This window comes from Primulina huaijiensis, chromosome 10 (assembly GCF_012295235.1).
Source record: "Primulina huaijiensis isolate GDHJ02 chromosome 10, ASM1229523v2, whole genome shotgun sequence".
NCBI lineage: Eukaryota > Viridiplantae > Streptophyta > Magnoliopsida > Lamiales > Gesneriaceae > Primulina > Primulina huaijiensis.
In genome coordinates, this window is record NC_133315.1 from 16,956,063 (window position 1) to 16,968,260 (window position 12,198).

Here is a 12,198-nt window from a genome sequence, read left to right on the forward strand (position 1 = left end):
TTAGTAATGTTTTAAATAATTATGTATATCATATCACAATATTATAATGAGGTGTCATAAGATATTTTGTTTAAAAACCTTATAGACTTTTATACTTGTCGTATCCCTTACCGGGAGTGTGGGATGTCGTCTTAACATCCTCCCAGAATTTATAACAAGTTTTTTGAAAAATTTATTTTTATTATTTATAATAACATTATATTATATAGTAAATATATAAACAATAAATAAATAAACAATAAAATAAATATTATTACTTTTGTTACCTTTTTCTTATGTTTTGGAGCTTGGAAAAATATGGAGGACTTTTAGAGCTTCGTGCTGATAACGTGTTGTGAAAAAGTAAAAATTTACGGTAAAAAGTAAAAATCTCAAACTCTCAAAATTATCACACTACACACTTTATAATATTTTTCTCTCAACTCAATTGTGATTTTCTTCACAAATGAGAGATCTATTTATAGAAAATTTTTACAAATAATCCAAAAAAAAATTACATCATTACATTCATCATCACACACGAATTTCAATATTCAACACCTAATTTTACCTAATTTTCAACATTCAAATATTCAACATTCAAATATTCAATACACACATTTTAAATATTATTTTTCAACATGTATCAATTTATTGTAATGAAGAAAAACAGAATCAACATTAATTATGAATTTTTTTTAATCATATTAATGATGACTATTTTAACAGTACATCCCGTACCTTCTTGACACATTTATTTTATATTCCAAATTTTATGTTTAATTTTGATTTATGATAATATACTTCGTTATAGAATAAATATCTATCATATATGCTTAAAACTAATTACGTGATCATCATAATCATTATGTCAATCACTCGGGGGAAAAATTAAATGACAGCTAGTAACAAATGGTGGGTTACAAATTGTCTTGCCATTTTGGTGGGTTCAGATATTGCCAACTCAACTTATGTATTTGACGGAACTGGGCGGTGTAAGGTATGTCAATCCGTCAATTTTTAGTCATATTTGACGGGTTGGTGTGCAATATGTCACAACTCATCATTTGGCTGAACTAAGGGCAAGTAACCCAACAGATATGATCTATTTTGACAATTCTAACAGAAGAACTAATTTGCATGTTAAAGTGGTGATATTTTTCAGTCATACACCAAAGAGAAAACATATCTCTTCAACAATCGATATAGAAAAATAGTCGAATTTAATTTTTAAAGTTTATTTTGAGATTTTGTTCTCGAATTTGTAAAAAAAAAGGAATTTGTTGCAATAGTTTTTCTGTAATTTATATTTCATGTGAAAGTTAAAATGAAATCGAACACAACAATATGCTATTACATTCCATCAATTTTTGGTATCATGTCAACAACTTTTAGGTATAGTTTGGTACATGGGATAAGAGAGATTGATAAATAATCCTCCTTATCCCACGTTTGATATCTTTTTAGAAAGCCCATGATAATATCATGAGCCCGTGATAAATAGTTTTATACAAATATAATGTATCTCTTTTATGATATGCGATAATTTTAATTTAATGATAAAAAACTCCACAAATGACTTAATTGCTCTCGATATATAAAAATCTTAAGCCCTATCGTTCTCTCATTTTACCGTCCCATCAAATAAATATTTTTATTTATTTTTATATATTATATAATATGATAATTATATAAATGAACTCGAGATAATTATATAAATGATTTTTATAAATCTCAATAAAATTATTAGTATCATTCGATTAACCTTAAAAATTAATATTTGTCATTACAATATAATATATAAATTTAATCACTCTTATTAAAATCATACAAAACATTAAGGCTCCGTTTGGTACGTGTGATGTGATAAGTAAATGATTAGTAATTAGAGTGATTAAAAAATGAGAGATATGAATTAATAGTATGGTGGGATAAATAACATGGTGTTTGGTATGTTTTTAAAATGATTGATTAATTTTGTAAATTTTATTGCAATGACCAAAATGCTCCAAGTGTTAGTTAAATATATATTCTTAAAATAATTGGATAGATAATTAAATATTTATAATTATTATTTAGATTTATTAAAATTAATTTAAATATATTTATTAAAAATATATTTGAAAATATTACGGTAATCATTAAACAAAATAAATTAGAATTTAATAAATATTTATTTTCATAAAAAAATTAATTAACAAGATTAGAAATTTATAAAAATTTAATTTAAGATAGATTTGCATTACGATTAAAAATATTAAAAATATATGAAATTAATTTATAAAAAAATATAATAAAAATTTAAATATTATATTAATTATTAAATTTTTACTAATTTTAATTTTCATATTATATTGAAGAAAACAATTCAAGAGTATTATGTTTAATATACAATCTTATCATTATCACTATTCAAAAATTATACATTATCACACCTTTGAGGAAGGATATTTAATCACACAAATAACATAAATAGTGAGGGCTTTCAATCATAATCAAGGGCCTCCATGTTAAATTAAAAATGAACCAAACATGAGATAAATGATGATTATTTAATAATCATTCCCTTATCACGGCTACCAAACATAACTTAAATATAATATCCTACATCTTATATATCCTTAACTTATCCTTATATTATATATCACACGTTTATCCTATCATGTGTACCAAAGTGTTATGTCAATACTACGATTTAAAAAAAAAATGAAAGAACAAAATTTGAATACATAGAATGTCAGAACCTAAAATAGTAACTAATTACAAAACAAATTTGGTCATTTTTTTCCAAATATTAATATACATATTATGTTAAAACTCCTCACTTCCTATTTGAATGAGAATGTGAAAGCACGAGGTCTCCATTGTTATCGATTTATTGAGATTAAATTAGCTTGGCCCTTTTTTTGTTGTTGGCTGGCTGAAAGCGATATTGGAAAGAAACGGATAAAAATATTCAATTAAAATGTTGGATATTTTGTACAAATAAATATGCCCTATTACTTATTATGTATTAAACATAAAATTTTCATGTATTTAAAAATAAAATTTCCCCACCCCTTCATAGTTTTATCCCTACAATTTACTATTTTTATAAGATAAAAAAGGCAGGGGTTACATATTTTTTTAAAAAATCTTATAAGTTGTCAAATAACTTAAGGACATTTACCAAACAAAATTTCAGAACTTATAAGTTCTAAAATAACTTATATAAGCTCTGTTAAACACTCTCTTAAGCTAGAAATGAATCACCTCAACACACGCAAACGCGCGCACACATGTAAATATCACAAAATATAAAACACAATAATCGAACATAATGAACAAAAGGACACAAAAACATGAATCGACAAGCAACATGGCAAGTTCCAATACATAGTAACATTCCACAGTATTGTGTTCAAATTGGAAATTAAAACAAACTTGTATTTAGACGAGGGATGGGTACAGCTTCGCCTGCTGTCGAACCCTCTTCTTATATTCTGTTGTGTCCTGCGTGCATGTTACAACGGAGAAATTCTTGATCACCAAATAATTCCAGAAATATACAATATGGTATCAATGAACTGAATGAAGGGGGAACGGGAGGGGGCTTAGGAACGTGAAATTTTTTTTATCTTGGATGAATTGAATGCATGCATAATTTTTCATCTGAACTTTCAAGACAATGCTATTTCATATGAAGGTCTACGGAATCCGTCCACAAAATTTAATAAAAAAAACAAGTTGCATATTCGTCAGGTGATAATAATAACATAACATGGATGAGATGATTAATGCTATGTGATACGGAAGAAGGTATATCGAATCAGTCCACAAAATGGAAACAAACAAGTTTCACATTCAGCAAGTGATAACAATAACACAACAAAAAACAGAAGTTTTGCAATACTATTTCTTGAATTACCAGATCCAAGTAATTGTCAATGCAATTTTTTTTAAAAAAATAAATTCAGTGAATGAAATGCAAATGGAGACAAAAACAATTTTTTTAATATATCTATTACCTGAATAAACAGATGATAACCCTCAGTTTGTGCTGGATCAGATGGATTTGGTTGATCCAACAAATCTTGAATGCCAACCAAGATTTGCTTCACAGTGATGGCTGGTCGCCAGCCCTATAAATATATATGAGAAAGAGGGGGGAAAACAAGTTTTTTTTAAAAAAAAAAATTGAAATGGGCATTAATCAATAACTGATATCACAACTAAAAAGCAATCAAAATATACTTACACTATCTTCATTGAGGATTGAAAGGCAGACAGTTCCAGAGGGATATATATTTGGATGGAAAAAACCTTGGGGAAATTTACATTTCGGAGGCTTACTAGGATAGTCTTCACTAAAGTGCATCGTGAGAGGGTAATAACCACCATCCCAGTCCGTCTGCAAAACCATTAATTATTAAATAGTTTTAAACCTATTAAATAGTTCTAACCAAGGTTTATCTCTGTCAATTTATTAAGAACGAGCATCTCATAAGATTGGAGTTGAAACTCCAAATTATATCGATAAAAATAATCCCAACCTCGACCACAAGGAATATATGTGATTAAACTCGGAAATACAATATAATCACATATTTATATATCTATTGTTATAAGCCAACTTGGATTGGGGAAACGCTATTTGCGTATACAAAATTTGTGGTACAATTACCCTCAAGTTATCCAACTCAATTAGCTGATAAAGATATAAATAAAAAAGAATAGTTAGGTAAATTATGTATTCTATAGTCTATACCAGCTTTAATACTTCTAATATGCATCTAAAATGTGTAACCTAATATATCAGCACCTATTCCGAGTAAATGGTAAATTTCTATTCCCAATAATACTGTTCAACAAAAAATGTAATAGTTTCATTGAAAATTTTTACCAAAAAATTTATTATGTGATTATATCTCTTTTCAAAAATTTAATCTAGAGTTATGAAATAACCCAGTGATTTTGTAATTGATAATTTATAAAATGTCTTTGCACTTGCAAAACGTGGGCTTGATTTCCAGTAAAAAAAATTAAACCATGCTACATGCATCTTTTATTCAAGCGTAGAGCAAAGATAGGCTCCACAAACTGCACCCCAACTCATAACTCCCTTACTAATTATTAATTAATACATAAAAGAGGCTAAAAATATCAAGCGAAGACACATTGCCAAGAACTATGGAGCTACCCAATGCACTACATAGCAACCTAGACAATATCCTGAAAGATATTTCTGTTTTCAAACTTTTGAGTAAGAAATGAGAAAACATAGAGCCAAATTATGCCATATCCCACCCATAAAGGGTGCACATATATATCATATTCATACAAAAGAAGAACCAGACACAAATTCAAGTTCAATTGCTGAAACAAACACACCCCAAAATTGGTTCTTCGATGTCTCTTTATAAGGTGGACAATTTTATATTTCAGACACTGGATTACCAAAAACACTCTAATTTAAGATCATTAACCATTAGCTTCAAGAACATCCTAGTCAGAACAAAAGTAACATCTAGCATTTCTGGCAAGCTGTCTATGAATTTTTTTTCCATCGTCATCACTGCAAGTATTTTCCATAACTAAGAATGAACCTAATTATGAAGGACCAAGAAATCCAAATCGTTCGCGGTTCCACCAACAAAATTCAATACATAAGTGCCACGAGAAAACGCAACAAAGCGTTGTTGCATGCCACGCCAACAATAAGGTAGTAATTTCTGTACTAAACTGAATTCACAAGACAGACTGTTGCCCTTCCGAATTCATCCAGAACATATTTCTTAATCTTAAGAGAATAAATATTTTTGCACAAAAATACGCTAATAGCCCAAATCAATTGAGATCATAGTTTCAACAAAGACTATTAAACAATCAGTGGCTTTACATCATCAAGCGACTGATACATATACTTCAAACACCGTTAAATTCCTCGATAGAACCTGAGATTCCCGGAAATTTCCACACTTGTATGCCATTAAAACAGCAGTAAATGCACCTCATAACAAAAAAGTAAAGACTATTAAAGTTAACCAGCAAGGAATGAAAAAATTGAAGTACGAAAGACTTACCCCGGCCTTACCAGGGATTGTGCAGTGCCAAATCATCATGTTCACAGTACCATCAGAAAGGGTCTCCGGTTTAGCCACAAAACCCTAAAAAAAACAAGAAAACAAAATTTTACACAATCCCAAACAAAATAAACCACAATCAAAGAACCCAAATAAAAACAGAAGAGAATATCCCAAAAAAGGAAAAAAAATAACATGAGGGTGATTTTTGCGCCAGGCTTTGCGTTCCTCCATGAGCCGGCCTCGAGCTATACCTCCAGACATCCTTCTCCAAAAACAAAAACTAAGATTATTCTTGTGCGTAAATTCTTTGGCAGAAGAAAGGGAAAGGGTGTAAGATAAGCAGCAGCCCATCCCCCCTGCTCCAGTGCTCGCTTTATACCCAAGAGAGAAGTTATTTTCCTGTGAAGGGACGGTTGAGATTGGATCTCATAGAATCGTGTGGATGAAAATCAATGTTGTAGTGTGACTTTTCTTATTTCTATTTGTAATTTTAATGCTTGCGTGAAAACCACGCCACTGTAAGTCACCCCGCGTGGAAAAGCATTGATTATAGTTTATTTCATAAATTAATAATAATTTACAAAATCATAGCGGGAATCCCAAAATATGTCGTTTTAACTGCGAACATCTTTAAACCGTCGAATCAAGCTCAAATATACGCGTTTGTTTTGTACTTCTTCTGTGATCTGTCTTAATTTTTGTTCGCCTCAACAATTTGATTAAAATTTATTTTTTTCATTTAAGTGTTTTTATCATTTTTTAAATTAAAAAATGATATTTTAAAAAAAATTAGACGGACCGACCAGCCTAACCCCGTAACACAAGGCTAGTCGGGTCTTGTTTGACCATTTGGAGGCACCACCCCGCTTCGCCATGTCTAATGGTACGTTGCAGGTTGGTCCATCTCGTCAGCTCATTTTGACATATCAAATTTATAAATATATATGAAATTTAGTCATATTTCTTTTCTGATTTTTCCTAATATACTTCTATTTAGTTTGGAGTCTTGTGATTAACTAACTACGAAAAACAACAAATCATTTGTATAAACACTCATTAAATAATGGTAATCAAATTGTTTTCTAAAATTTAATTTTCAATAAATTTTTAATCTTTGTGAAAAAAGGGCCCACTGGAATCACCGAGGGAGAATCTAGCAAAATTTTACCATTCCGATTCGGTTGCTTCTGCAGAAGATAAGCGAAGTAGAGAGAGGTTATAACTAAGAAGAGCTCCATGGCCACAAACTTCAAATCCATCCCCTTGATCGATAATCTTTTTTTTCCTTGAATTTGTAATATGTCTTTGTTGTCAAATCCTCTCTCGATTTATGTTTCGGTGTTCCACTGATAATTTTTCTTCTTTTGAATTGAAGAAGATTCGATACTTTCAGCTAATTAAGTGGATAATGGCAGCTTAAAGAGACCTAATTAATTTGTTTAAAAAAAAATTATGGAACAGATGTCGGCCCACTGGTGGGGAAATGGGATGATCCAAACATGTCTCAAGATGAAGGTGTAGCACAGGTTGTTCAACAATTATATCAGGGCTTGTCTCAAAGCTGGGATAATACATCGGAATTCGGAAGTGTTATTCTTTTTATTATTCTCGGTTTCTCTTTTATTTTAATATTTAGATAAGGTGGGTCTCTCACGTTTTTATGAAAGTGACATATATGTTGATGATCGAGAGAATAATATTTGACCAAATTATAAATAGAAAAATACTCGAGACAATAGCATAGAATAATCTCAATCTGGGTTGTTTTATGTGGTAACTTTCTCAGTGTAATCAGGTTATAGGATGATAGTAAGTTTTGGTATGTTTGGCTTAATTAAGGTATTTAGAAATTTAATGGGTCATTTCTCATACAGAGAAAAAATTAATTTTATGTTTGGTATATAATGTTTAATATTGAAATAAATTTTTAAAAAAACCCTATTACAGTAAATCCTATATATATAATTATCTTGGATTAATTGTATCACCGAGGATGTAAGGAGAAAATAAATTTATGAAAATGTATCTGTTAATAATTTAATTGATAGTAGCCTCGAAGGCGAATTAGAAATCGAGGCGAATGATCAAGAAATTTTTTTTTTTTTTGGGAATAATCGATCGAGAACTTTAATTTAATTTCGAGTAATTCGTTCATTTTTTAAGTAGTGAAAGTATTTTTGGATGACATATGTGACATTAAGAATTAGAAATATACAAGTGACTACTGAGCTGGGTTGTTGGCTCAAGAGATTGGCAAGCATTTGTGTATTCTTCATTGGCTCTATTTCCGGCTTTGCTACACGGGTGGGTCTTTAGTGCTTTGGCTCAGCCACAATTATGTTAGGAAGTGAAAACGAGTTCGTAGGAAAAATGAGATTATTAATTTTTCCCCTGATTATGAAGATGAGTGTATCCTTAATTCTTCTGTCAATGAGGAGAAGCTAAAGATTAAACTATCTGCAGCAACTGGCTAATGACAATGTTGTGTCATTAATGGCTAAAGTTTGATGTGATTAGTACAATTTTTTTTACCTTAAAATGCCTTTTTGAATACAGAGGATATCAACGAGTCGGTGAAAATATAGCGAAAGGCGTACCTGATATGCATGAAGCCATTGATGTAGGTAGAGATTCTGGGCATCTTCACACTATTAAGTGTTGCTTGGTTGGTTCGACTGTTTATCGGACAAACCTTAGTTTTAAACTTACTTGGTGCCGACCCATCCCCTATTGGCTCTTCCAGGATTATGTTTTTATGTCTTATAACTTGTATCAAGAATGTTGATTCTTGTTTAATCTATCGACTATGAGTCAAGAATACTGGTTCCTACATCAACCTTTTCACAGGTACTTTGTCCAAGAAAGTTCCATACTCTGTTCCTGAATCTTTTTGTCCAACAATCTATATAAAATCACCATATGACGAGCTTAAAGATCTGTCTCGAAAGATAATGAGGGGCATTGCTCTAACCTTGGGTGGATCAATGGATGAGTTCAGAGGGAGTAGAGCTGGAGATCCATTTTGGGTTTTACGCATAATTGGATATCCTGTTGGCTCTCACCCAAACGGACAAGAAATGCCAAAGAACGACATTGGGCGGTGAGCAAAGTTTTAGTATCAGTTTTACATCTCCTTTCACTTAGTTTACAGCTAATTACTGTATTTTTGCCTGCCGTTTGAATGAATCTAGTGGAGCTCACACTGACTACGGTAATGTTTTTGTCGTTAGATGTCTACTTTCCGATCCTCTTGTTTATCCCCCTCACAATTTATGATTCCTGTTTGCAGGTTTACTGACATTAGTCAATCAAGATGAATATATAACTGCCCTTCAGGTATGTTCTTCTCTTTATTTTATTTTTCTTTGGCATGTTAACCGGATCTATTTGAATTATTGAAGGCGAGAAAGAGTGAGGGAGAATGGATATCAGCTACGCCAATTCCTGGCACTTTTGTTTTTAACATTGGGGACATGCTTAAGGTACACGCTTACTTCAAACGCACTTAAGCATTCACTCTCAAACATTTGTATGCTGCACCATATACACTCAATCCTGAAGTAAGCCTTGTTAGAGTAGATGTCCTGCAAGCCAACTGTTGGTTAGGGATTTTATTGACTCAATGGTAATAAATAATCTTTATTTTAATATAATTCATTATTTCATGGTTTATTATTTCTTTATCTGTATACCAATGTGAACAACATTGATAAAGACCTTGATTATACTTTAATACAAATGAATCGTAATTCGATGTTGAAACTCATTTGTAAACAATGTATGATCTAAATTCGTTCCTAGTCGATTCAGCCGCCTAAAACATGGATAAATGTCGCTTGAGCTCGAGACTAGCATTTGTGATGTTTTGTACCGCGTTTCTTGGTAAGGGCATAGAGATGTCCAAACATGCAGATGGGTAGTCATACGATGATTATACCGAACAACCATCCTTTGGACTTTCCAAGTGATTATCATTCATCTAGAGGATAAGTCCGTGGTTGTGATTGTACACCATTAGTCCTTACGACCGGGGACAACACTGAGGCTCTATATGCTAGGGCTGTGCTTTGACTCGTTTACCGGCTCCAGGAGAGTCATCAGGTGGCGAGATTGGGTACAATTACGACACATGTAGGAGCATGTGCATTGTAGTCGGGAATTCACCGCTCACCTACGGGTGTGGATATCCTATGTAATCTGATGAAATAATAGTACATGGAATCTCTGGCCAGAGTATGAAATGTACGTTGGAGAAGGAGTACATGCGAAGTCACTATTCATATGTGTCACATAGTTATCGAATTATTATGTAACCCTCGATGAACCAATGGTTGCAGATTCGATCGTGATATATGAGATGAAGAGACCGTACTGTACGTTAATCATAACCGACTGGTTCTTGCAGGCACTATCAGTGATACCTAGGGAATCATGGGGCGATGCTACTAAACGCTCTTACCATGATTCGATGAGTTTAATCAGAAATATGATTTCTGGCATTCTCATGACAAATTGTTGATACATAGAATGTGGCAAATTAGGGTAAGCCCGAATAAAGGATTATGTCCTGAATCACAAAGAGTTGTGAACCCACAACTAGCTGTTTCCTTGAACCATTGAGAGTCACACAAGTACTGGATTATTTTTGTTCTCGTTGAGATAATAAATTCAATGAGTTAATTTATATTATGATATAGTAAATTCAAGTAGTTGAATTTATGATAATTAAATTTTGAGAAAATAAATTCAATGAGTTGAATTTATGAGATAGTAAATTCAAGAAGTTGAATTTACGAATTTATAAATTTGGAAAGAATAAATTCAAGAGTTGAATTTATAAAATTTGAGAATTTAATTTATTAAACTCAAAAGTTGAGTTTATTAAATATTAAATTTTGGAGGTGATAAATTCAAGGAGTTAAATTTATAATTTAAATATTAAATTCAAATATTGAATTTATAAGAGATTTAAATTAAATGTAATGGGTATATGTATAATGGGCTTGTAGGAGTACAAGACCAACATAGATATTATTAAGGTTCTTAATTGGACTTTAAAAGATTAATTAATTAATTAAACTAGTTGGACTATAATAATTAATTGATTAAGTCCATTAAGTATTTAATTTAATTAATGGGCCCCAAGCTTATATATATGTGTATTAGGCTTAGGGTTAAATACAATTCACTCATAATTTTTGAAAAACCCTAGCCTCCACCACTTGATATTTTCGAAAATCATCCTCCAAAACCCTTCTCAATTTTCGGCCACCTTGAATAAGATTCAAGGTCTTGAGCCGCCTCTCAATTTCTTCTCCAACGAAAAATCCTTCTATACTTTCTTGTACAAGTTGGAAGAGGAACAAGTAATCTGGTCGTGGACCTGATTAGGAGGTTTAAGAAAGGAAATCTGGAGAAAGTTCGTGGGAAATTCATCAATAGCTATCTCCGCTAACCCCGGAATAGTTGGAGCCGTGTAAATATTTCACCAAAGGTATAAAATTTCAACACTCTACGAATATTTAATTAAAACACCCTACAAATGTTTAATTAAAATCATACGAGTGTCCAAATATATCTTGAATGTCAAGATATAAAAATTTTTAAAACTTCTGCTGCGTTTGGGCACGAAAAAAACCGAGATCCACAAGCCTTGTCCCAACAGTCAAGAGCAAGTACGAGAATAGAATGTGGGAGTGCTTCCATTTAAGTCCTTTCCTCACTAAGTTTGCCATTTTGTGTGGATTTTGTTCATGACAGCCTAACTTCGATGCTTCATGACAGCCTATAACTTTGGTCAGTAAAGTCCTTACAAATTTTGTCGAACAGGTCTTTTGTTGTATTGTTTTGCCATTACGATTGTTATCGTTGTAGAACTTGTCCGGTTATGGTGCCAAAAATTGCTATATGAGTAAACAAGATCTTTATTTATGTTGTATGAAAAGATATATCTTAATCTTTAGCGATGGAGCTATTTTTTTTGCAATTAGGAGCTGCTGAAACCAGACTTCAACTCTTCATGTACATCAGAATTCATTCATAGCAATCTTACTTTTTCTCTTTATCTTCACATGCAAGAGAGAGCTCCAAAACCAAGTTTACTTGTAAAATTTATGGTCAAAGTTGGGTAGCCAAATCTTATGAGTGAAAGTGA

The 12,198-nt window shown here is 31.6% G+C and overlaps 2 protein-coding genes across 2 annotated transcripts; one reads left to right on the forward strand and one right to left on the reverse strand.

The window, feature by feature from the left end:
- Positions 1 to 3,276: 3,276 nt before the first annotated feature.
- Positions 3,277 to 6,482, reverse strand: LOC140986459 (SUMO-conjugating enzyme SCE1). Its single transcript, XM_073454716.1, has 5 exons — positions 6,237 to 6,482; positions 6,042 to 6,125; positions 4,217 to 4,369; positions 3,987 to 4,100; positions 3,277 to 3,471 (listed from the first exon to the last, which is right to left on the reverse strand). Exons 1-5 carry the CDS (start codon positions 6,393 to 6,395, stop codon positions 3,409 to 3,411), a joined length of 573 nt encoding a protein of 190 aa, XP_073310817.1. The 5' UTR covers positions 6,396 to 6,482; the 3' UTR covers positions 3,277 to 3,408.
- A 2,164-nt stretch (positions 6,483 to 8,646) lies between these two features.
- LOC140985953 (homoarginine-6-hydroxylase 2-ODD-C23-like) lies at positions 8,647 to 9,553 on the forward strand. Its single transcript, XM_073453888.1, has 5 exons — positions 8,647 to 8,713; positions 8,892 to 9,144; positions 9,236 to 9,255; positions 9,334 to 9,380; positions 9,446 to 9,553. Exons 1-5 carry the CDS (start codon positions 8,647 to 8,649, stop codon positions 9,551 to 9,553), a joined length of 495 nt encoding a protein of 164 aa, XP_073309989.1.
- Positions 9,554 to 12,198: the final 2,645 nt, after the last annotated feature.

What these genes read in the sequence shown, in the direction of transcription:
- LOC140986459 (XM_073454716.1), bottom strand. Translation starts at nt 6,395, where the DNA reads ATGGGCTGCTGCTTATCTTACACCCTTTCCCTTTCTTCTGCCAAAGAA. An exon ending in CAATCCCTGGTAAGGCCGGG is followed by an intron (nt 4,370 to 6,041) that starts GTAAGTCTTTCG and finishes ATGGTTTTGCAG; the next exon opens with ACGGACTGGGATGGTGGTTA. An exon ending in GTTATCATCTGTTTATTCAG is followed by an intron (nt 3,472 to 3,986) that starts GTAATAGATATA and finishes ACATGCACGCAG; the next exon opens with GACACAACAGAATATAAGAA.
- LOC140985953 (XM_073453888.1), top strand. Translation starts at nt 8,647, where the DNA reads ATGCATGAAGCCATTGATGTAGGTAGAGATTCTGGGCATCTTCACACT. An exon ending in TATTAAGTGTTGCTTGGTTG is followed by an intron (nt 8,714 to 8,891) that starts GTTCGACTGTTT and finishes ACCTTTTCACAG; the next exon opens with GTACTTTGTCCAAGAAAGTT. An exon ending in CCAAAGAACGACATTGGGCG is followed by an intron (nt 9,145 to 9,235) that starts GTGAGCAAAGTT and finishes GAATGAATCTAG; the next exon opens with TGGAGCTCACACTGACTACG.